Below are 25115 nucleotides of genomic sequence, written 5' to 3'. Positions count from 1 at the left end.
GCAGGGACCTAGGGCTGCAGCAGCCACTGGCTAGAAGGAACCCAACCTCCCCTGTCTGCAAAGATGCTTCCCAGCATGCACCACAGCTGGACAGCTCACCGGTGCGCAGCCCAGCCCAGCAGTCAAAGGCCCCCAAGCCCCTGGTCACGCTGCTGTAGCCACCCGCAACCCAACGGGATCAGGAGGCGGAAAGCCCCCAGGGCGCAGGCCGACCTGCCCGGGATCCCCACACAGCCAAGCCCTGCCCGGGGCGGGTGGGGCTGGACAAGGGGTTTTCAGACATGAGTCTCCAGCCTGGCGAAGAGCCGGGTCCTTGCGCGGCTGGAACAGGGAGCTCTGCAGGCAGCAGCCACAGGGGGGCGCCGCAGGCCAAGGCAAGCGCCCAGCCAGGGCTGCCCGCTCCGCCCCCAGGACCCTGGAACCTCACATCACCCCAGTACATCTCCCCCTCCCCACCCCTGCTCCCCCCACATCCCCACTCCCATCACACCGACCCTTGTGCCACATCCCCGAACCATGACCCAGCCTGTCCCCCCATGCCCCTGACGTGTCCCCCACCCTCTCGCCTACCCCCCCCCATGGCCCCGCCACCTCCTGCAGCCACCCGCCCTGCTCTCACCACCACTTTCTTCCCTCCGTGCTCCTGCTCCGTCTCCTCCCCATCCTCCTCTTCCTCTTCCTCTTCCTCCTCCTCCTCCTCCTCGGCCTCCTGGGGCAGGTAGAGGACGTTGCGCACGCCGCGCGGCCTGGGCCTCAGCTCCGCCGTGTCGCAGCTGTCGTCGCTGTCGCCTGCGCGGGGCGGGTGTCACCGGGGGGCAGCGCGCGGCCACCTGCGGCTGGTGATGCTGAGCTCACGGCAACAGGCCGGGCCCTTCGCCCCCACAACGGCTGCGCTTCCAGCTCCGCCCTGTCTGTGGCCAGTCACCCCCTTCCATCCACTGGCCCAGAGCCCCCAGCCCCACAACTCCCCACCCACCACCTCCAGCCCCACCACAGCCTGGGACCAGGTGCCCCCCAGACCTGAGCCAGGGGAAGCAACTTGGCCAGGTCAGCAGCCCAGCCAGAGAGCTCCTTGACCCCCTGACTGTAGCCACTAGGCCCTGCTGCCTTGCTCCACCCCCCTCCTGCTGTTCCGAGTCTCATTCCCAGCCCCTGGCGGGAGCAGCAGCCACACAGCAGCCGGACGCGGCCATCACCGCTACACGACCGGTCTCAGGTCCTCGGGCCCCAGCCCAGCCCCAGCCGACCTGTTCAGCTGGAGGGGCTGGTTTCGGCACCTCTCTGGCCACTCACCTTCGCTGTCCAGGATGTAGTCGCGTGGGAACATGATCCCGCAGCCCATGAGGTCACCCTTGTAGCACCGTGGCCCAAAGGGGTCCCCCACGCCGCTGCCATGGAAGATCTTGCCGTCGTCTGGAAGGCAGAGGAGAGGTGGCTGAGCGCCGGGCCTGGCAGGGTGTCCGGGGATGGAGCCGGGCCACAAGGCTGCTCCTTGGGGGCAGCCAGGACGTGCCGGATTTCCAGCCAGCACCACCACCAGGCTGCCCAGGGCAGCGCCTGTGGGCAAGGGGCCATAACGTGACTGGAGATGGCACGAGACACCCCGTTGCCTCCAAGCTGCATTGGCACCAGGCAGGGAGAGCAGAGTGCAGGCCGGGCAGGAGGGAGGGCCCTGCCCCCTTCAGCAGCCAGGCCATGGGGCAGTTTACAAGTGGAGGCGGGGAAGCAAGGGGCTCACGGACAGGAGTCCCAGCTCGTCAGGCTGCCAGAAGTAACGGCCACAATGGGGCAGCCCAAAGGGCCACCCAAGTCCGTCTCCTGCCTGCAAAGGTGGCCAAGGCCAGGTGCCCCCGCGGGAGTGAACCAACAGGGAACCACCAAAACACTCCCTCTCCGGTCATCCACCTCCAGCCTCAGGCCCCCTCTCTGCCCTGCTCAGCCCAGCTAGCAGCCGTCCATGCAGCTATCCTCCACGTATTAAACTCATTCTTCTGCGAACCCTGTTCTAGTCCTGGTCTTCCCAGCGGCCTCAGGCTGGGAGTTCCACGGGCTGACTGAAGAAAAAACTTCCCTGGGTTAGATCGAAACCTGCTGCCCATTAGTTTCCTTGGGGGACCCCCAGGTCTGCTGTTATGAGGACAAGGAAATAACTTTCCCTTATTCGCTTCTGCCACCTCAGTCAGGATTTCACAGCCCTCTGCCCCACCCGCTTCGGCTCCTCTTTTCTGAGCTGCCAAGTCCCCGGCTGTTTAAATCTTTCTGCCTAATAAAAGCTGCCACATTCGGGCGCAACCTCAGAGCTGCTCCTGGGGGCTGGGACCCAGGAGTCAGGGATGGGAGAGGAGGGAGGACAGACCTAGAGGCGTGGGGTGCAGCCATCACAGCAGGGCTGAGGGACGTGCGGGGGTGTGCCCTGCGTCCAGCCTGTGCACTGCAGAGTGAGCAGCCATGTTCCTGAAGGCTGCAGGGAGAGATCCTGCAACAGGCAGAGTCAGGCCCCCAGGCCCCTGCCGCCCTTCACTTTTAACCCCTTCAGCCCTGCCCTATATGCCCCCTTGCCAGCCCCACCGCTGGCTGTGCTATTAGGTCTGGCACCGGCAGACCGACTACGTGTGCAGAGACCCCCCCCGACCCGGCTGGCTAGGGGATAAAGCTACTGCTCCCAGGGTGTGCACCAGGCTGGGAGCCACACGCCGAACAGGCTCCCACATAACGGAGCAGATCGGGGGGAGGGGGAGAAGCCACGTGCAGGAGCCCACGCAAAGGGCGCCGGAGAAGCCAGCCCTGCCTTGCAGCTCGGGTGTGGCTGTGGGCCGGGGAGCCACGAGGGGGCCAGGTGGGGAGGCAAATAAGGGAGATGCCCCCCGCACTGCAGGGGCAGTAAATATTCCTCCCCATCGCCAGGGAAACCTGAGCGGGCAATGAACCAGGGTAAACATCCCTGCGTGTCGCCAGTGGAGAGCTGCAGGCCTTGCAGGGGTTCTCCAGCTCCGGCCCTGCACGGGGGGAGGGGAGGGTACAGACTGCAGAGAAAGCCCCGGAGGCTGCTGGGGACTGGGGCTTAACCCAGCCCCTCCTGGCCACAGGGAAGGAGGGCAGACCCACACCAGCAGGACGGGGCAGGGGGCTGGCTGGTTGCAGAGGGAAGACCCCCAGCAGCCGCCCCACTTGCTACTCACACCAACCCACCTGGCCCCAACCACCTGCACCCCCACCCGCCTCTCAGACCTGGGCGGGAATCTGTCAGCCCTGCCCCTGCCAGGCTCCCACGGCAGCGCTCGGGCCACAGCGAGTCCAGCTGCTGCGTTCTGCCCAGGCCCACGCCTGCAAGGCTGGTCGAGGGAGGCGTCAGCTTGCGCTCACCCAGCCTGGCAGGCCTCAGGCACAGCTCTCAGCACCGGGAGCGGCCCTTGGAGGCTCTCAGCGTCCTGCTGCTTGGTGTTTAGTTTTCCTATTAGCTCCAAGCAGAAGCTGGCCTAGAACCCAGGTCTGCCACCTCCCAGCACCCTAGACAGGGCTGCAGCCTCAGTCAGGTATGCAGGCCCAGGCCCCCAGCCATGGGGCGCACCAAAGTGGGCTCAAGCTGTGCTGGGGCTGCTGGCCAGGCAGCTGAACTCCACCTAACAGCAAGCTCCAAAGCGGGGGTGGGGTGGGGGTGGAGCTGCGAGCGACCTGCTGGGGGGAAGACCATGGCCAAGGGGAGCCGGGAAACAGGAAGATGTGGGTCCCAGGGGCCGCCTCTGCCCCTCCTGCCCCCCCACGCTCCAGAGTTTGACCACTGGCACGGCCCTGCAGCACCTGGCTGACATGCCCACCCTCGGCGAGCCGGGCCAGCTGGGGAACTAGCAGCAGGGAGGGACCGTGGGCAAGGAAGGCGAAATGCCACCACTGGTGCCCAAGCCAGCAACAGATCTCTGCTGGGAGCGAGTCAGGGGCCGCTGGGCTGGGCCTCCCTCGCTCCAGGCCCTGGCAAGGAAGCAGCCACGATAGCTGGGTGCCACAGGGCACAAAGGCCCATGGAGAAGAGTACTGCACCAGGAGAAGGGTGATGGGAGCTGGCCCAGGACACCCTAAGAGATTCCTCCAGACTCGCCAGCCAGCCACAAACTGGAGGCCAGGGAGGGGGTTGAATTGCCTTCCTGAGCTGGGTGGCACAGCTGGAACCTCCGGGCCCCGGAGAAACAGGAACCCACAAGGGGCGGAGGGCGGGCTCCCGCCCCCTCACTTCTTCACACAAACACGGGCCCTCTCCCCGGCCCCCGCAGCACGAGGGGCTCAGAGACGCTCCCCCATCTGCAGTGCTACCTCCCGGCCATCTCCCCCCCGCGCGGGGCCGACTGAACAGCTTTCTTGTGGTTACAGAGAGCGCCCGGGTCTGCCAGAGGTTATGGCAGCTCGGAGCAGCAGCTGGCGCAGGAAGGCCGGGTAAGACGAGGGGAGGCGAATTTTTCCAGGAAGAGAAGGAGGCGGAGGAAGGTGAGGTGGCCAGCTCAGGAAAGCAGAATGCCCTGCGAGGCAGCAGAGCCGACACTTGGATGGGAATTTGAATGTTCCCCTGGCGCCAAGCACTGGAAAGAGGAGGCCAGGAACCAAAAGCGTTTACAGCTTCGCCTTCAGACAGAGAAAATAGAAGCCTGAATCAGACAAAGGGCGCGCGGCCCAGGAGGTCGGCCTGCCCGCAGAGAGGCGCAACAAGAATCCAAACACGGAGCCAGGGGCAGAGAGCTCCCACCAGCCTCCATCCGGTGGGAAGGGCCCCAGGCTCGCAGCCCTGCCGGCCGGGAGCCAGAAGACCCAAGGACGGGCCTGTGATCGGCCGGCGGGAGTTGAGGCAGCATGGACGGTTCCGCGGTCAGATCTGCTGCCAGGAGCCAGGACTGACCTAAGCCAGGCGACCATCGCGGCACCTGAGCAAACCCCCACCACCAGCGGGCCGTGAGGGCCCTAAGCTGGGCTGGCCCAAGCAGAGCCGCTGTCAAGGCCCACGTGGGGCTGGCTGAGAGAGCCCTGCCCTTGGCAGCCTGGGGTCTTGCGGGTAGAGCCTTGGACTCAGACCCTCAAGACACCTGCGCTCTGGCCTTAGCTCTGCCACTGGCTCGCTGGATGAACCTGGGCAAGCGCCACCCTGTGCCTCAGTTTCCCCCTCTGTCAGGCAGGACTCTGGGTACTGCCCTCCTCTGCGAAGTGCCTGGATTTCCACTGCTGGACCTGCCGAATCACCTAGCAGCCCCCTTCCCGAGAGCACGGCCGCACCTTGGCAGCGTCGGACGCAGGTAGCACAGGAGCTGAGCAGCCGCCTGGCAAGACTGGGTTACGCACACGATCCTGTGGGGCCTGGCAGCATACCCGGAAGCCCTGACCCCACAGGGCTGGCTGGGAACCCCCAACCCTAGACCCCCGCCATGCAGGGCTGGGAGTCAGCCTCAGAACTTGGGGGACCGGCTGGCAGCCCCAGATCCTCCACCCTACAGGGAGGTCCAGGACCCCTGGCAGCAGCACCTCATCTCCAGCCCCAGGGGGGCAGCCAGGAGCCCCCCGTCCCTGCCACCTGGCCCCGACCAGTGACCCAGTCCCCATCGGGCCGGGCCAGGCCAGGCCGTCTGGACCCTGCTGTGCTGGGTGGCCCAGCGCCCTTACCCCCAGCTGGGTGCTAATCAGGCTGCATGGGCTCTTGGCGCACAGGTTGTGAACCCGCTGCTCTACGCCACAGAGTAAAAAGGGCACAGGAAGAAGCCCCCTGGACTGAGGCTTTACTCAGCAGCTGTTTAGCTCCGTTGGCGCATCGCCACCAGATGCACCGGGGCACATTCCACAAGCTGTGGCTTCTCAGCTGATGGGGATCAGGCGGCCGCCGGGGTGCAGCCCAAGGCGGGGGAGAGAACTCCAGAACGGTCGAGCCAGAGCTCCAGCTCCTCCTGGCCCAACGGAGCACACACAGCGCCAAGGGGGAACGCCCCGATCTCACGGCACTTATCCATTTCTAGGGGCAGCAGGTACCTCTGCGCCAATCCTGAACTCCTGCACCTCACAGCCCCAGCACCTCACCGCAGCCACCATGGGGAGGTGGCTGGGGGCTGTGGAAAAGCCCAACCTCTGGGTCCCTGGCTGAGTGCTCTGCCAGAGGGGTCAGGTGCTATGGGGGTCTGAGCACCAGCTAATCCCCTGGGCTTTCATCACTCCCAAGCCCTGGCCTCATCTCAACTTACTGTGAGCCTGAGGAGCGGGAACGTGGCCGCAGCCCTCAGGGCTTGAGCTCAGATTCCCGACAGGGCTGGCCGAGGCCCCTGCTCCACGTGGCTGTGAGCAGAAAGGTGGTAGCAAGGATGGTGCTGTAACCCACCCTTACACCGGGTGACTTCCAGCAGCTGGCTGGCTCTGACCCCAGGAGTGGGAGATCTCGTAGCTAAGGGAACCACTATCCTCCAGCATTAGCTGGAGACAGGCAGCAGTAACCAGCAGGGCTGTTAACAACAGGAAGGACTTGGTGCTGATAATCCCCATGGCCGACCACAGGGTCTCATGGGAAAGCAATCACAGAAACGCCCCCGCTCAAAGCAGGGCCCGGCCCAAGTAATCGCACCAGCGCCTTAAACCCTCTAGGGACGGAGACTCCCCCAGCGCCCCAAGCAGCCCGTTAAAGGCAGAGGTTTGCCAGCCTGCCCAAGGGACTGAGCTGTGGAGTTTGCATGAGAACATCGGGCTCCTCAGGGAGCTCCAAAACATGCAGCCTTGATGTTCTGAGGTAGCAGAGTCCCAGCTGTTCAGAGGGTCAGGTGGCAGGCTCCCTGGATGCCACGTCCCCCCCGGTGAGGCCGCCCCCTGGGGCAGAATACAGCCGGGACCCTTGGACATTAAAGTCGTTTTCAAAAGTTGCCCTCAGCATTCAGCACAGAAACCCCAGAGGCACTGAGGCACCTAACTCCCTTGGGTGCTTTTGCAAACGCCACTAAAAACTGGGTGTCCAGGGCTGGACGTGTTCCCTGTCGCCCAAGCGGCACGCATGGCTGAGCTCCTACCTGCACGGCCTGGGGCTGAGGCTGATGCATTGGGGGGAGCATGCAGCCAGCTGGGTAAGTTGGGGACAGACAGCTTCCTTTGGGCTCTGGCCAGGCTCTTTGCTCCCCGCCCCCTCCTCCCAGTACACCAGTCCTGCCTCGCTCACCTGCATGGTAGGCCACAGACCCTCGGCTCCAGCCAGGATGTCGGTTTTTCGGGTAGTCCTAGGGCAGAGAGAGGAGGGAGGGTGGGTCTCATGACGTCACCAGTTATCACCTAGCGTCGGGCCTTGGGCTGAGATGGAAAATCCAGCTGGGGAAGCCTGGAAGATACATCCCGCACTGCATCCTTGGGGCTACGGCCTGTCTCCTTTCCACCATCCCCACTCCAGGCTCGAGGGCCCAATGGAGGCTGCAGGAAGGGCAGGCAAACCAGCTCCTGCACCATCAGAGCAGTTGGCCCACGTGAGAATTACTCGGGAAGCCACTAAAGCCCTGGGAATAAGAGGGCTACAGCGCAATGAGTGAGGACACATGGCACCGAGCCGGATTCCAAACTGCCGGGGGTAAGGAAACCTTGCCCAGGCCAGCCCGTGCGTGAGTCACAGCTGACTCAGAGCCACCTGCTCCCCAGTGCTTTCCGGGGCCTGTCTGAAAGACGCACCTGGGACCTCTGCAGCGGCTTGCTCCACCCCAGCCCGGTGCCACATGGCACACGGGGAATGCTAGGGGGCTGGCCCCAGAGAGGCTGCGATCCTGCCAGTCCCAGCAATAGTCATCCAGCCAGCAGACAGGAAGAACTGTCCAGTGGTTGGGACCCAAAGCTGGAGATGAATCATGGAGCCACTCCACTGGGACCTTGGCCACGTCTCCCAGGGCATGGCTACACTGCACTCTGCTTGGAGCCCAAACTCCCTTTCCCTGCACACATGAACCAGTCTGACTGCACCAAGGCCACAAGGCCTGGCTCCCAGGACCTCGCAGTGCAGAGAGGACATGGTATCACAGCTGATGCTCCCAGGTTCAGCAGCTGTAACCCAGGGTTAGGGGACAGTATGGACAGAGCCCTGGTCTGTGTGTGCCAGTTCCCCATTTGTACAGTGGAGAGAACAGAACTGCCCTGCCAAACTCACAGCTCGCTTTGGTCAATTTCATGGCCACAGGGTCTGAAAATTGGTCAGTTTCATGGTTACACCTGAAATTTCACTGTGCCCTAACCGCAGGTGCCCTGAGCCAAACAGGGACCTGGGGGTCCCAAAGCTGTCAAAGGTGGGGTCACAGGGTCACCACTCTCACCCCTGGGCTGCCGTCACAGCCCAGCTCTACCAGCAGCTGCTGCAGTTTTCTGTGGCTGAGAAGGCACCTCGAGGTGGAGGTAGGTCCAATCTCTCCACAGCTGCTGGGAGGGCCCCAAACGGGGGCTCCTAGCATCTCATCAGGGCCAGTAGTGCCCAGGGGCACCAGGCAATGTGAAAAATGAGTGCCCAGCCCTGGACTGTGGGGGCTGAAGCCCTGCGCTTAGATGCCAAGACCCCCAGCTGAAGTCCTAAGGACACAAACCTGAAGTTCAGGGAGAAGCTGGGGAGTGGCCAAGCCCTGGAGAGTGGAAAGCTGCAGCCCAAGTCTCCGAACCAGGGAGGAGCTGGGAAGTGGCGGACAGAAGCCCAGAGCCCCAGCTAGAGCCCGGGAGGAAGAGCAGACCCGAGCCGGGGCAGGAGCTGTGAGGAGCGAAAGCCCCCGAAGGTAGATGGCAGCCCCAAGTCCGGGTCCCTGAGCCAGTGAAGCTACAGCCAGTGAAAGCCCCAAGCCCAGGAAGAAGCCAGAGCGGGGGGGATTCTGACCACAGCGAAGGGGCAGCCCAAACCTGAGCAGCAGCCCCAGAGCTCAAGCTCCGGAGCGGGGCACAAGCTGTGGGAGGTGGCAGCTCTGAGCCAGACCTGAAGCCCAATAGGCCTCCAGCCCTGCCAGGAACCCTGAGGTGGCTCCGTCTGACCTCTCTCTGGTGACAGCTGCGCAGGGGAAAGACTACCACGGTGACGGGAATCCAACAACTACCGGGGTGGATGACGCTTAGGATTCAAGATGCCCGGCAGACAGAGTCACAACCCAACACAGCCTTGTCACTCTCCACCGGTTGGTGCCCCAGCATCTATTCCTGCCTGGTTGCTGCAATCCCACAGCACCGAAAGCAGGCGAGGAACAGCCTCACAACAGCGGGCTCCTTCCCAGCATGGATTCTGGGGCCACTTCCAGCCCTGCGTGGAACATTCACCTGGGCCATGTCGGTGTCCTATGAATGATTCTAATGGAGAAGCAGCTTCCTTTGAGGGCCTGGCCACAGACACAGAACTGGACGGGCTCTTGACAGAGCACGGAGCCCAGTCCTCTGCCCTCCGGAAGCACCCACCACCATCCCTAATAGACTTTTTCTTTTTTTAAATCTAACCTGCCGCCAACCCTCGAAAGTCCCCCTCGGGGCGGAACTCACTGCCCTGGGTTTAGCAGGCCATTGCTCTAACCACTGAGCAGCCTGCTCCGCTTTCATGCCAGAGCTCAACCTGCCAGCTCACGTGAAAACTGCAAACCGCGCAGTCCGGTCCCAGCGCTTACACGGCTGAAAGTGCTTTCCAAGAGAGACAGCATTACCCCCACATTAGGTGGGGAAACTGAGGCACAGAGCTGGGAGGGGAAGGACTGGAGGAGTACCTTGCTGGCCAGCAGCAGGCCCAGGACTAGAACATGCGTCTCAGGGAAGGAAGCTCCTAAGAGGAGTCGTGGGGGTCTCATTCACTGGAATTCTGAGCTGGGAAGTCTGAGCGGCAGAGCTGGTGCTGGGGGGTGGCTTTAGCCGAGGCGGTTCAGCTGGCAGCGTTACCCCAGGAGAAACTGCTGCCGTATCACTTACTTCACTTCCCCGAACTGGAACCAGCGGGTGTGTGCATCCGTGTCCGGCCCAGTCAATACAGCCGAGCTCAAGCACAGCCCAGGCTCCCTGGGGGTCTGCTGAGAACCCCAGCAGTGGTGTGTTGCACTGGCCGCCCTACACTGCAGCCACGTGCTGGGAACTGAACTGAGCGCCTGCCCCTCATTTCCCATGGTGCCTCCAGAGCGGCTCCCACACCCACACTGCCCTAGACGAGGGCCTGCGCTCGCAGCCTCTCTTAGGGGGTCGTCAGACAAGGCGCAGGGGGCGAAACAAACTCATGCCGAGGGGACCAGAGCTGGAGCGTAAAGGTGCGGGAGACAGGAACCTGGCAGCAGGGGCAGAGCCAACCCCAGGGCCGGCTCTCGCACGGTATGAACCTGGCAAGCCTGCCGCACCCCCAGGAACGCCGGCCGCAGCCGGGGCGGCACGGCGGGGAATGTGCCGCAGCGCCCGGGAGGCGAACGTGTGTGTGAATCCAGACCACATGTGGGACAAACCCAGAAACAGATGGTTGCATCTGCCTGGAAAGGGGCGGGGGGTGCACTCTGGAGGTGGGAGGCAGTGCATCCTAGGGGGTGCAGCCCACGTCACAATCAGGTGAGAACACCGGACAGGAGAAATGGGGCTGGCTAGGTCACTCCCCAGCTGGCGGCTGTGGCTGCCCGAGATGAGGTTTTTAATAAGCAGACAGGACAATAAAGCTCGTGGGAGAATCAGTGCAGCTCTTGGGAGCTGAGCAGAATCAGGCCGGGTCACCAAACAGATGGGAGACATCCCCAAAGCAACCAGTGAACAAGAAGCTAGCGAGCCCCGAGGTTCTGTTCTCGGTTCTGGCACTGAACTGCTGGGTCTCTGCCCTGCCCTGTACCTCAGTTTCCTCACATATAAACTAGAGTGAGGATACCGACTTCCCTTGGAAAGCGCGCTGAGGTGCGCTGCTGGGAAGAACCTGGTGGCATTCACAAGGAGGGACCTGGGCTCTCAGGCTGCCACCAAATGGCTTTGCTTTTGCTGAAAGCAGGAAATCAACCACACTTGGATCCAGGCTCCTTGATTACCCAACACTGCTGCCAGGAGGGGATTATACCAGCCCAGCCTCTGGCTTTGGGCATCCAGCCTTGGCAGCAAGAGGCGCTGGAGGGGAGGGAAGGGGGACAGAAGGCCCCAGCCAAGCAGAGCTGCTAATTAGCTGAAGCTGCAGCCCCGCATTGTAAGCAAAGCCGTGGCTCCATGTCTGCCGGTAGAGACGCTTCTGCAGTTTAGGACCTCTAGGCACATCATGGAGACCTCAACCTCACCAGCCTGCACCACCATCAGCTCTAGCCCGAGAGCCTGCACCATGCAGCCCATGACCGTCCCACCCAGCCAACTGGGAGCCCATTGCGGCTGGAAACGTGGAGCACTGGATCAAAAATCTGTAGCTGGAGGCAGGAAAGGAACCCAAGTGTCCCGACTCCGGCGGCGGGTCTACCACTCACACTCCCTAAACACAGGAACGAGCTAACAGCCCTGGGCAGGTCTAGGTGACCAGAGAGGTTCCCCGGGCCTCGACCCGGCCTCACTCACCCTTGTGCCTCAGCCCCACACACTCAGAGATTTTACTCTGCCACCAAATATCCCTGGTTTACTGGAGGGAAACTGAGGCACGGGTCAGATTCAGAGACTTCCTGGAAGACTGGGCTCGGCCAGAAGCTGCAGTCATGTCCCCCAAGCTGCAGCCTGGCTACGAGCAGGCACTCGGCCGGGCCCCCAGTCAGAGGGTGTTTTCCCTGCCGTGACTTTACCTTCCGGGCCAGGCCAAGCGCAATGTAGCACTTCTCCCCGGGGTCGACGATCTCCACCTCAAAGTAGTGGCTCCTGGTGCTCAGTGGGTGCCTGGCCTGGGCCAGCCCGACATCAATGATGCTCTTCCCCTTACCCACGTACTCCAGGAGCTGGGGAGAACAGGAGAATGGAGTCAGCCCCTGAGGACAGAGGCAACACTGCAGACACACGAGGCAGGAACTGTCGTTTCCGGGGCCGAGCGCCTCACCCAGCTAGCTGGGATGCCCTCCCTGCACTTAGCAATACAGGAAGGCCGGGGCCCATCTGTCTGTCCTCCCCAGGCGCTGGCCCACGATTCCTAGGTAAGGTACCCCTGACCTGCAGAACGCCCGATTCTCTGCCGGGCCACCAAGCAGGTCCCGCTGCTGTCTGAGTTGCACAAATGGACCTCAGCCCTGAGCCAGAGGGGAGCCGGGGATGTGGGTCTCCCCCTGTCCCCAGCCTGGCAGCACTGTGTAGCGTCACCCCGTGGGAGGGGCTCATGCCCCCAACATTGGGCGAGGGGGCAGCTGACGGACTGCAGAAGCGCAGGATGGTATGTCGCAAGAGAGGGAAAGGAAGTGAGAGAAGCCAGCCCACCAACCTGCCTCACGAGCGGAAGGGCAGCGCCAGAGAGTACGGCTGAGACTCCCGCTGCAGAAGGGAGTCAGAGTGAAAGCACTCAGTCCTTTTGAACGAGCAGAGGTGGCCATCCCCCCACAGAGCCGGAGACTGAGAAGTGGGAGCCATTGGTGTTGGAAAGAGAAACTAGACGCTGTCCCAGTGGTACAGACTGGGTTAAACTGGGATCGGGCTTTGGGTAGTGGGGGAGAGAAGAAAGTTGCATTTTCAGCCCCAGTCCCTGAGGGAACTGAATAAAATCAAGGTTTTGCAGGAGGAGGATGGGCTGTTTACAAGGCTGGGAGCTTTGCAGAGCCATGAGGCAAGTCCTGGGTCACGAGGTTTTCTTTGGACAGCACCCGGCATTCCAACTCTTGCTTCTCAGCCATCAGCTTTTGCTTCCTGCCTCTAGCAGGCCGGGCCCCCGTCCCGCCTCATGCAGCTGCGTGGACAAAATATCCCTCCAGGGAGCAGAAACGAGACACCCGCCTTTGCTCCCCAGGGCCGCCTGGACTTGTCTCTTAGGGCGAGCCTTACTCCTGCGTGTGAGATTGTGGCAGTGGACATCATGTGCCAACTCCCGCCAAAGCCTGGCGACCACAAAAATCGACACACAAAACGGGCTGACAGCTGGAGCTGACGGATTGGTTTGCACCAGATTCAAAGCTCTTGTCCATTTCAGCTCCCCCACCCTGCGTCCCGGAGCCCGGCTGCATGTTGAACCAATCTTTGCTGGCTCCTGCCAAGCCAGGGAAAGGGTCAGCGGTTTACATTTTTCCGCTCAGCCGCTGCCTTGCCACGGGATTCTGAGAACTGCTCATCCATCTAAGCACTGAAATAAAACCAGTGCAAGGCTCGGGCAGAGGAAGCCAGCTCGGGTCACTCCTTGATGGGGAACAGCTCTGGAAAGAGGCCATAGGCGTTCCCCCGCGGGAAGGAAGTGAGCTTAGAAGAGGAGGAAACTTACGCACCATCAGCGCCTTCGATCAGACCAGCAGATAACGCACACGGCTGCAGGTTAGGCAGGCAGGTGGCACCCATAGAATCAAAGAGCACTAAAACTGGAAGGGACCTCGAGAGGTGACTGAGTCCTGTTCCCTGCCATCTTGGCAGCACCAAACACCCTCTAGATCACCCCCGATAGATGTCTAACCTGCTCTGATATATCTCCAGTGGTGGAGATTCCACAATCTCCCTAGGTAACTTATTCCACCATTTAACCACCCTGACAGTTCAGAAGTTCTTCCTTAAGTCTAATTGGAACCTCCCTTGCTGCAGTTTACGCCCATTGCTCCATGTCCTGTCCTCAGAGGCCAAGGAGAACAATTTTTCTCCCTCCTCCTTGTAACCCTCTTTGAGGTACTTGAAACCTGCCGTCACGTCCCCTCTCTCAGTCTTCTCTTTTCTAAATGAAACAAGCCCAGTTCTTGCAGTTCCCCCTCACAGCTCACATTCTCTGGATCTTTCATCATCCTTGTTGCTCTTCTCTGGACCCTCTCCAATTTCTCCACATCCTTCTTGAAACGTGGTGCCCAGAACTGGACGCAATACTGCAACTGAGGCCTAATGAGCGCTGAGTGGAGAGGAAGAATGACCGCTCGTGTCTTCCTCACAACACTCCTGTTAATGCATTTCAGAATCATGTTTGCTCTTTTGGCAACAGCATCACACTGTTGACTCATATTTAGCTTGTTGTCCACGACGACCCCTAAGTCCCTTTCCGCAGTACTCCTGCCGAGACAGTCGCTTCTCGTTCTATATGTATAAAGCTGGTTGTTTCTTCCAAAGCAGAATACTTTGCATTTGTCCTTATTAAACTTCATCCTGTTTACTTCAGACCATCTCTCCAGTTTATCCAGATCATTCTGCATTATGACCCTATCCTCCAAAGCAGTTGCAACCCCTCCGAGCTTGGTACCATCTGGGGACTTAATAAGCATGCTTTCTACGCCAATATCTAAACCATTGATGAAGATATGGAACAGAACTGGTCCCAAAACAGATCCCTGCAGAACCCCACTTGTTATGCCCTTCCAGCATGACTGCAAACCATTAATAACGACTCTCTGAGAATGGTTATCCAGCCAGTTATGCGCCCACCTTATAGTGGCCCCATCTAAGTTATATTTGCTTCGTTTATTGATCAGATCATGCGAGACCATGTCAAATGCCTTACTAAAGTCTAGATATACCTCATCCCCCACCTCTCCCTTATCCCCAAGACTTGTTATGCTGTCACGAAAAAGCTATCAGACTGGTCTGGCATGATTTGTTCTTTACAAATCCACGCTGGCTGTTACCTATCACCTTATTTTCATCCAGATGTTTGCAGATGAATTCCTTAATTATTTGCTCCATTTTCTTTCTCAGCACAGAAGTTAAATCGACTGGTCTGTAGCTTTCTGGGCTGTTCTTTTTCCCCTTTTTATAGATGGTCGCTGTGTTTGCCCTTTTCCAGTCTTCTGGAATCAGAAAAGCCTGGGGCTGGTCCTATAGGCTGAAGGGAAGGACCCTGGTTGCCACCCCATTAAGAGGACAAGTTTCATGGGGCATGACAACTGCTCTGCAACACTGAGAGGGGGAGAATGAGGGCTGAGGGGACTCCCCTGATTGTGCAGAGCCAGAAGCTTGCTCAGAGGCAAGGAAGTCTTTTTTCACCTTCATATTAATCCACTGTAGGTACGAACAGGGTGCCCATCACCACAGTGCCTGGGCATATGCCACTCAGCAGTGCATTTATCCTCCTGGCCATGTTGCGAGGCCGGATAGTTAACCTCAGTACCCAGGAACTGAGGCACAAAGGGGTGAAGTGACTCGTCCAAGGTCACACAGGAGTTTTGAGACAAAGCCAGGAACTGAACCGGGTATTCACAGGTTACAGCCCTCACCTCTGCACCGTCCTCCCCTCTGCTGGCTAGGCTGCGATACGTGACCGGCGCAAGTGCTCCAGGCCGAAGCACTGCATTGGAACTGGAGCATGTGTGGGGGAATGGAGCCGATCTCACAAGAGGAGACGGGAGGCGCTTGGCATGTGCAGCCAGACGAAGGCTGAGAGGGATCCGATTGCTCTTGGTAAATTACATCGGGAAGGGGAAAGAGCTTCAGGAGCCAAAGAACAACACTGGCGCAAGAACACATGGGACTAAACTGGCCAGGAATCAGTGAAGGTGGGGGCGGAGGGGTGCAGCCTCCATAGCAAGTCTGGCAGCAAATGACCGATGGGGCAGGATCCATTTGGGGTTGGGGTGATGCGACAGGCACAGCCCTTCCAGGCCTACAGCTCTGCATTTCATGGCCTTGTTTGCTCCCAGAACAGCTGGCATCTTGCAGAGCAATGCCAAAGGCTGGGGGGTCACAAGGCATTTGGGCGGGGGAGGACCTTGGCTCCCCTGAAGTCAATGGCTGAACCTCTTTGCAATGGGAGAAGAGCTGTTCCCCACCACCAGTAGGGGAGGGCTTCTGCAGGTGCTATTCAACTCCCATCCCCCGGGAACGTCTCCAAACCAAACCTCACAACGGTGTCTTGACAGAATCCCTCAGCATACTGTCGGGAGTGCGGCAAGGGTTCCTATTGTCACCTTTCCTGGTCTTGATCACCATGGACTGGGCTATGAAGGGGACAACAGACGGCCACTGACGAGGCGTTCAGTGGACACTTCTCAAGCAGCCAGAGGACGTTGATTTTGCTGACGATGTCGCCCATCTTTCACACCGACATGAAAGCATGAAAGACAAGGTCCCACGAGAACCAACCGACGTTGAAATCAAGAGAAGAAAGCGGGGATGGCTGGGCCACACTCTCAGAAAACCATCCCGCAGCAGAGTCCATCAAGCTCTCCCATGGAGCCCACGAGGAAAACGCAGAAGAGGAAACCCTCGGACAACGTGGAGAAGACCTACTGAGACTGAAAGACGACGACTGGAGTACTCCCGGAGCCAGCCAGAAGTTGTGTCCACACAGCACCCTCAGCTTTCCCCGCGTTGCTGAAGATGATTTCAGGGCATCCCTGTACGAGCAAGCCTGAGAATCCTTTGCCACGGGTGACGAGCGGGGGGGAAAGCAGCCCATAATCCCAGCACTGCTTCTCCAGAAGGCATCTGTGCCACCCACCAGATTCCCTTCAACCGCTGCTCCCTAGCTGGCCGCTGGGTTTGGAAAAAGAGGCCCATGCATTTCTCTGGGACAGAGAGACGGCCCCGGGGCGATCGCAGTGCAGAAAATTCCAAGACAGGCAGCTTTCCCAAACAGATGCATGGTAAAACTAACCTCTGCCTCCCCCGCCCAGCCAGCGGCACACTGAAACCCAAACCAGGCCTTGCACAAAGGGCCTTCAATAGCCTGTCCGAGAGAAGAACGTGAATTACGTGTATTATCATTTCCTGACAGTCTGGAGCGGAATGGAATGGCCCTGGCCAGAGACTCAGGCGGGGGTGGGAGGGCAAAGTTATTAAGGGTAGCAAGACGGGAAGGAGACATTTGCAAGCTCCCCCACCAGGCTGGCCCAAGGTGCTTTTCACCAATTCTTCCCTGGAGGTTGGAAGCAGAGAGCCAGCGTCATGCGAAACAATTACAGTTAGACAGAGACAGCGTCATGCAGTGGGCAGAGCACAACAACTTGGTAAATCATGTCCCAGGCTTTCAAGTGATTGACATTCAAAGGCCCCACCCCTAAGTCTCAGAAAGGCCCAAGGAAAGCAGGACCTTTGATCCACAGTTCAGAGAGGCGAAAAAAAAAAAATCGCTCTCACTTTCAGACACACCTGCACTCGCTACAATCATGCCAGGTGGCAGGGGCAAGTTCCCACAAACATTCCCTCTCATCTGCTCCATCCATGTGAGGAATAAATTTTGTTATATGCACCACAACATGAGCAGAAGTGCACTACCACTAGAAACACAGGCTGCTGGCAATGAGATGCTGTGGGCGCTCTGCTGATCAGCATCTGAATCTCTCCTGGGTGGCCACCCAAGCGCTCAGCTCACAAAGAACACTGGGCACCCACCCCTACTGTGTGCCTCAGTTTCCCTATTACATGGCAAGGACACAAACACTCCTTTATAAAGAGCTGAAATATCAGGCCCTTAAGTACTTAATATCAACCCCACCGCATGTGAGCGCCTCACAAGCATTCGTACATTCATCTGCCTACTGAGAGGCATTATACCCGGGGGCAACTGAGGCACAGAGGTTAAGAAGGACTTTTGCTGCCAAAGGCCCAAATGAGTGCTAACTTGCCCTGAAAAAATCAACGTCCCCCCAAATCACCTGCCCAAGGTCACAGCGGGGAAGTGCACCTGGGTGTCCCAAGTCCCACACTAACACCCTACCCACCAGACAACCCTCCTCCTACCAAGAGGGCTCAGTTTCCCCATTGAAAACCTGGGCCATAACCTTCCTCACAGCAGCAAACAGCCTCCGACGGCTAAGAGCCAAAGGAATTAATCAGCCGCCAGAACTCTGAGTCAGGCACCCCAAAGAGCAGGGAAGAGTTGGAGAAGGGGCGATATTCCACCGTGGAACTCATTCCCACTGGATGCCGTTGAAGACAAGAACGTAGTGAGAGCCAAAGCAAGTGGGCATTTATCTGGGCCACGGGGACATCCAGTGAAAGCAGTGAGCACCAGCCAAAATGCTGGAAGAGGGACAGAACCTCCCGCTTTGGCTCAGCTCCGCCCCAGTGAGCACCCGCACTCACGCTTCGAGCCAGGCCCGGGAAGGAAGCGCAGGATCCCTGGGCGAGAAGCTGGGTTGATCCAAGATGAGAGCCTCTACTGAGGTTGGGCTGTCAGCAAAGGGCCTCTCCCACCCTTCCGCTTAAAGCCACCCCCACTCTCTCCATCCCCACATGGGCCCAGCCGCCCTTCCCTGCGGGGACTGTGGTTAGGTAGGGGCTCCCGCTGCTAGTGGAGAAGAGAAGGCCAGAGACAGGCGTCGGATAAGGCCTGAATTATACTAGGGTTAGAGGAAAAAGCTCCTGGAGTAGCTACGTTATAACATGGCTGCTGGGTCTCCATCCCCTACAGCACCCACTGCTTCCCCCTCTTCCCTCCAGCCGGACTGAGCCGGCCAACATGTTCTCATGTAGGAAGAAAACCCCACAAAGGCAGTATGGTCTAGCAGTCAGGGCAGATCTGGGACACCTGGGTTCTGTTCCTGGCTTTACCACCAACTTGCTGCAGGACTTCAGGCATTGCGCGTGCGGCTTTGTCTAGCCTGGACTGGGCCGCGGCAGCCAGCTCGAGCTGCGACCCAGAGACGAGAAAGCAGAGGGGCCCTTGGGCGCATGCTGTGGGGTAGCCTAGACTTCACAACACCTGGGGTGCACGCAGACCGCTGCTGCAATGCTTCAGTGGTAGTGATCTTGTTAAAGGCACACAAGTTCCCGGGGGGGCGTGCAGACACACCAGTAGTGAGGGGGGAAATGGGCTGGGCTGGGCTATTCTTGTAGGGGAGAAGGAACAAGTTATATCACCCACAGGCACTTCGACACCAGTCTACACCTGTGCCCACACGAGGGGTTCTACCAGTAGAACGGGATGAGTGAGCAGAAAAGAAAATCACGCTGTCCACCAACGATACCAGGGCAGAACTGCAAGTGGCCCAGGCTGAGGTCCAGTCCTCACTTCCCCTCCCGCCCGTCACTGGCCTTTGGTTGGATTAGCGAGCTCTGCAGGGCAGGGATCACCTCTCACTCTCGGCGTGAGGCCAAGAACACGGGGCCCCATCTCAGCGGTGCCCAAAGATGCCCTCCCAGTGCAGCATGACGTGAAAAGCGACCAAGCAACAAGCGACTTCGGAAAGACGCCAGCATCGCAGCTGCTGGGGACTGGCGAATGGGGAGCCGCCCTGCCCAGAGGGACCTCCAGCCAGGTCAGCAACCAGGAACAGACACTCATGCTCTACATTCCAAGGCCCAAAAAATGGCTGTGACTTGGCTAAAGCCATCTACTGATCCAGGACTCCCAGCTCTGCGGTCAGCTTTAAAAGCTTCATGCACGATTCCCTTGCAATTCCCCCCGGGGACAAGAAGCCAGTGGCTTTGCCCAAGTCTGAGTCACCTCACTGAGACAGAATGCCTGGTGCCAACCTGGCCTGCTGGGCGATGGCTTCATGGGCTAGTGCCTCGCACAGCCCCCTGAAGAACTCCATACAAAGGAGCCTCACTCCCTAGCTGCCAACAGCACGCAGTGACCCTGAAAATCTCCCTTGACGTTCGCATTTGAGAGCCCCCTTCTCCGAAGAGGCAACTTAGAAATGAGGGGACAAAACTGGGCTGTGTCTGTAAGAAGCTGGTCCCAGACAGCCTTACCCGTTGGGTGTCCAACGCCCTTCCCCAAGGAGCAGCTCTCCTTTGGGAGATGGATGAGGTCTCGGTAGCAGTGGTATATTTGCCAACACTCCAGGCTTGTAAGATGGGGTGGAACTGAGGCTCTCTCTACAGGCATTAAGCCGTCACATCAGGGTTAGGCAGCTTTAGGGAGGGGAAACTGAGGCACGAGGCTGCAGTATGACACAGTCACATGCTGCATCGGTGGCGGAGCCAGAACCGCCCAGGGGACCCACGCTGATAGCAGCAGCAGCGGCGGCTGAGCCCTGCTGCTTTAGAGATGGGATCCCTCAGCCCCGGAAGGAGCCCCCTGGGTTCTGCTGCAGCAGAAACACACCGAAGGAGTGAAGCCAGGGCGATGCCCCACGGAGCTGCACCATGAAAGAACGCAAGAGCCTATTTACAACCCTGCTAATTCAGCGTGCACGCCGCACCCTGCCAACCCTCGGCGTCTGTTAGCACCGTGCATTGTTCGAAGGTTTGTGGCGGGGCGGCTGCGCTGGCTGGTATTTACACATGGCGAGAGCGAGCCGAAGAGGGAGACAGGAGCAGTGGCAGAACCCCAGGCAACCATTCCAGGGAGCCGAGGAGAAACACTCGCTCCCTCGAAAGGTCAGCAAGGGCCTTGGAATGTCTCTTTGGCCCTGCCTCAAAATCCAGCTTCGCAGATGTTGTCTGCACTGAAATGTCAGATGAGAACCGGGGGCAGGGGAGGCAGTTAATAAAGGCTGAGATGGAAAAGGACGCAGCCCGAGACGGCGGATTCCTCCCGGCCGCGGCGCCTTGATGAAATGGGCCGGCCCGGCTCCATCCGGTGCTCACACGAGCTGCCCGTCACGTGCACCACGACATGGGCTTTGCCTTCCCAGCTGCAATCCTTTAACAGCTGGAGAAGGTTTGGGCCCCGAGCTTGTTTTCAAACAAGGCTCCGTGCGAGGGTAGAAATGCTCCAGCTGGGATGAGGAGGCAGCAGCAAGCTGTAGCTTCTGACCCCGCTGATGGCACCGCTTTGGGCAAGCTCTCCCCGTGCCTCGGTTTCCCCATCTGCAAACAGAGAGCTTCCCCATCGTTCTCTAACAGAGAGCTATGGGATCCCCTCTGGACAGAGGAGGTCCAAGTACGAGGGCAAAAGAGGAGCCTGGGCTATCTTCTAGGCGGACTTGTCACCCAGGAAGTACCAAGTAATGAATACCTGTGCTCCAGCCCAGGCTTTCCAGGCCGGAGGGGAGGTGGTGGCAGGCCCGAGTCGTGAACAGCCCTCTCAGGAGCAACACTGAGCTTCCGACATTGCTTTGCCCCTTGCTCCACTGCCAGCCGCTCCCGTCCCCCGCTGCGAGGTCGGCAGGAATTACCGGCCTTAATTGCACAGGGTCTTTGAGAACAGAGCCATGCCCACGGTCAGAGCGCGGATCAGAGGCTGAACCAGCACCCAGGAGTCCCTGCTTTAACCACACACCCCCCACTGCCGCGGGCCCATGCGAGTCGGGGCTGTTTGAACGTGTGGGACTGGGGGTGTCCCAGGGCACTGGTGTAACGCAGCAGCCACACGCTCAGTTTCTATTAGAAAAGCAGAGGGCAGCCAGACAGTGACAAAGAAAGCAGGGTCTGACACCCCCTCCTCACTCAGTCTTTTCCCTTCTCACTCTGCTGACCACAGCCAGGTCCCACAGCCACGCCAACAAGGCAGCCTCGTGATGCCAGGTGACAAACGGTTCCCACCAGCTCCGGGGAGCAGCGAGCGCAAAGACAACGGCTCGCCAAGGACCTGGGGAAAAGCAACGCAGTGGTCCGGCCAGAGGGATGCCGGCTGAGAACGGATTCAGGAGATGCTGCTCAACCGGACGTTCTACCACTCTGGGACAACGTCGAGCGGTCGGGGCCGCAGAGCACGGGCAGAGACCACCCCAAGGAGGCAGCTGGCGCAAGGACGCCTACCGTGAGACTCAGCCAGGCCAAAGAGGGGAGCACAGAGCCAAGCATGATCTGGATCTTTCCAGCCGACGTCCCTCTGAGCCCAACCCCCTTCACCTCATATCCTGTAAGGGGCTGAACACGGCCTAGCGCCGGACGGAGCGTCTACAAGCCCGTCCTCAGGCTGGGTTTGTGGAGCAAAGCCTGGATGCTACGTGACAACCTAGCCACACAGAGGGATTGTCACATAGCAGCCTGAGATTTGCCCCCAGCTAACAGGGGACTCGCTCCTCATCCAGGGTAAAACCCAACCGAGAATTATAGGGCTCACGTTCCAAGTAACCATGGCAGCAGGGAAACAGCAATTGCACAGGCCACACTGCTACAGACTGGCAAAAGCCCTGGAAATGGCCCAAGACCGGGGTCGTCACCTCCTGTTCGTGACCAGCAACCCCAGCAAGGATGGGGGCACGTGGTCCCGGATGACTCAGCTAGCTCCAGCGAGCGAGCCAGCCAGGCAGAGGCAGCCCACAGTGGGGATCCGACAGGCGACAGAGAAAGGGATGCAGTTACCAAGCTCTTCAACAACCTCATTTTACTGCAGCAGGAGCCGCGATGACAGACGGGCATCCCAAGGACGCGTGTGTAGCCTCCAACAGGTTCACGTTGAAACGGAGCCGATAAAGGCAGCCCTCGTAATGATAGATGGAGGCTTTGCACCTGGCTGGGGCAGGACCGAGCTTCTGCCAACCTCAAGCGAGGGACCCTTGGGTGAGGGCAGAAAGGGAGCGAGGATTCACGTGTGACACTCCTGGCTCTGGGAGGGAACACAGCGCTCTAGGGAAAGGCAGGGATCGGAAGCCTGGATTTTATACTGCCCTAGAGATAACAGCTGGGCAATTTCCCCCTGTGTAATGACACTTCTCCACAGACCCCCACATCCTTTGCAAAGAGGACTGAAGAGCAGCATGAGACCAAAGGCCTGTACCTCACAGCCAGCCAGGGCTGGCTGCGCACTGAGAACCAGGCTGAACGCTTCCGGGACTACGGCCCATCTTCGGCACTAACCTTGGCCAATGACAAGAAATTAGATCCCAGTTACATGGCGTTGATAACGATGCCCCAGAGCTCTGGGGCAGAACACGGCCACTGGGCTGGCGAGATCTCCAGGCGTTCATCACTAGGCCACGTAAAGCACCTGGCCTGTAATGCAGCAGAGCCCAGATGTCTGGACTCCCAGTTACGCACAGGTCCTGTACAGCTGGTCCCAGACTTTCAGCTGCTGCTGCTTTCCAGGGCTGGGCAGGAAGGAGGCAGCTCGGCAAAGCCTACAAGGCTCTACCCTCGAAGGGGGCGTTGATCACGACCAAGGCACATCTGAGCCCACCCGTTGCTGCCCCGGGTGCCCAAGAAGCCAAGCCAAAGTGGGGAGAGGTTTGGAACAATTCCGCTTCCTGTGCTGGATTTCTGGGGGCCCCCAGCACGACCGCTGCCTCGAGCTGGGCTAAAAATAAACAAGCGCCAGGTGTCTGGGAAATCAGTGGAGCCGGCGACCCAAACGCTCACACGAGGCAGCACATTTTGGGGCAATGTCAATTGCCCGGCGTAATCAGCCAACGCTTCCCACCCCCGGAGCCCAAAGCACTATAGGCCGGCGGGTCAGCATGACTACCCCTGTTGCAGACAAGGAGAAACTGAGGCACTAGAAACAAACAGCCTAATCCTAGAGCCAGCCTGCGCTCTGCCAGCTGAAGACCGTCTGCCAGGCCCTTTGGATTCAGGGGAATTTCCCCCGTTTGATATCACAGCCCCTGGTAGCCCCAGGAAAATCCAAACCAAGACACACACAGAGCCGGCCCCCCCCAAAGTCACCCCCGGCCCCGCAGCGCTGAGCCCAACACCACAGCAGATTGAGCCCTGTCCGCCAAGGGGACCCTGATCGCAGGGCGTAGAAGCTCTCTGGAACGCAGAGGGGCAGGAGACACGGGGCTGGGCTGGGTTATCTCAGCGCTCGGCACCTTCAAAGCCTGCGCCCAGGCGGGTGTTACCCCGGGTCCCCCTGCAGGGGGCCCGTCAGCCGCTCACCGTGCCGCAGACCCTCACGTCGTGGAGCCGGCCCCATTCGTCCTCGTAGCTGTCCACCATCATGACGCTGTCGTCCTCCTCGTTGCCCAGCTCCGCGTGGAGGTGGAGCCGGACCTCCTCCCCCAGCGAATGCATCCCCACGGCAGGGAAGAGCCCGTCCGGGGACTGCGGCATTATGGTGGAGCCCACCTGCAGGATACCACCAGCAAGCCCCAGTGTGAGCCTCCGCCGTGTCACAGCATGGCCGATCCCGCAGGGGGTCCTGCCAGCAGGGGCAGAGCTAGTCGTGGGAGCTGGATCCCAGCTTCTGGCCTATGGTGCCAAGGTGGGCGGGTGGCCAGCCCCATGCAACTCTTTGAGCAGTTAAACGTGGCTCCTGCTTGGAGCTGCGCGCTGGGAGGGCCGTTTGCCACTCTGTGCGCACCCAGCGCTTGCTGGGAGAAGCGCCTGGTGGTGGCGGCGGCGGAGAGCAGGGGGGACGGGAGCGATGGCTCGGGGTGCCTGGCTCTGGGGGAGGGGTGGGGGGATTGGGTTAGAGCAGGGGGCTGAGGGTGCCTGGATCTGGGGGACAGGGAGGGCACTGAGCCACGTATTATATATCTATCTAGATATACTTGGCTCTTCACACACTATGCATCTCTCAGTCCCTAACTGGTTGGCCACCCCTGGGCTAGGGGTCTCTGTGGGTCACAGCTCAGCCATGACTGAGGCGGATCTAGAGGACGCAGCCCCAGGATGAGCCGCTGCTACATTCTCATCTTGGCCGACTCTGCCCTGACCCCCATAAAGCTGTGACTCTGGGGGAGCTCCATCAGCAACTTGGTTTTCAACCGATCCCAGCCCAGAAGCTGGAATCCCCTGGCGTGTCTAACGAGCGCCTCTCACCCTCTTTCCGTTCTTGGTGAAGAATATCTGAGCTGTCTGGACCTCAAAAGAAACAGGCTCGATCCCGCAGCCGATCCGATCCCCCGAGCTGCACTTCGTGCCGAACTGCCGGCCCTTAGCTCTGCCGTTGTAGAGCCTGTCGGGGTGAAGAGCCAGGTGTGAGCTGGGAAAGCACCCGAGATGCCTCGCTCTCACCCAGGCTTGGCCCCAAGGGGAGGGAAGAACGCTTCGTGCCACGGTCCCCTGGGCTTCCGCAGCGACATGCAGCGCCATCCAGCCGGCAGCGACGGAGTAACGCTCTCACTCGCGCCCAGCTCACCTCATGCAGTTCCACTCACCCTGCAAGAAGCTGCCTGGACACACGACAGACTGGCTGAGTCAGTGGCCATCTGTCCGTCTAAGGTACCTGTCTGGCCCCCATCAGCAGACCTCTGAGCTGTCTTGAGTGTATGGTACATGGTAGGCTGGGCAGAGCTTTTAGCCCCAGGTACTGAGAGGGAACGAAGGCACAGAGCGGCTCCTCGACTTGCCCGAGATCACCCAGGAACTCTGCAAAGCTT

At 59.7% G+C, this 25115-nt stretch overlaps 1 protein-coding gene across 2 annotated transcripts in view; it reads right to left on the bottom strand.

The window, feature by feature from the left end:
• Positions 1 to 25115, bottom strand: part of SPRYD3 (SPRY domain containing 3) — a 35278-nt gene that overhangs the window by 2157 nt on the left and 8006 nt on the right. For both annotated transcript variants that reach the window (XM_074980043.1, XM_074980044.1), the window contains 6 exons: positions 24556 to 24691; positions 23671 to 23859; positions 11706 to 11855; positions 7163 to 7220; positions 1294 to 1413; positions 620 to 789 (listed from right to left, as the gene is read on the bottom strand). In XM_074980043.1, coding sequence (XP_074836144.1) covers positions 620 to 789; positions 1294 to 1413; positions 7163 to 7220; positions 11706 to 11855; positions 23671 to 23859; positions 24556 to 24691 — 823 coding nt within the window. The remainder of the gene's footprint in view (positions 1 to 619; positions 790 to 1293; positions 1414 to 7162; positions 7221 to 11705; positions 11856 to 23670; positions 23860 to 24555; positions 24692 to 25115) is intronic.

This window comes from Carettochelys insculpta, chromosome 29 (genome assembly GCF_033958435.1).
Source record: "Carettochelys insculpta isolate YL-2023 chromosome 29, ASM3395843v1, whole genome shotgun sequence".
Taxonomy (NCBI): Eukaryota; Metazoa; Chordata; order Testudines; family Carettochelyidae; genus Carettochelys; species Carettochelys insculpta.
The sequence above is the reverse complement of the archived record's forward strand: the minus strand, read 5'-3'. Positions and strand labels throughout refer to the sequence as shown.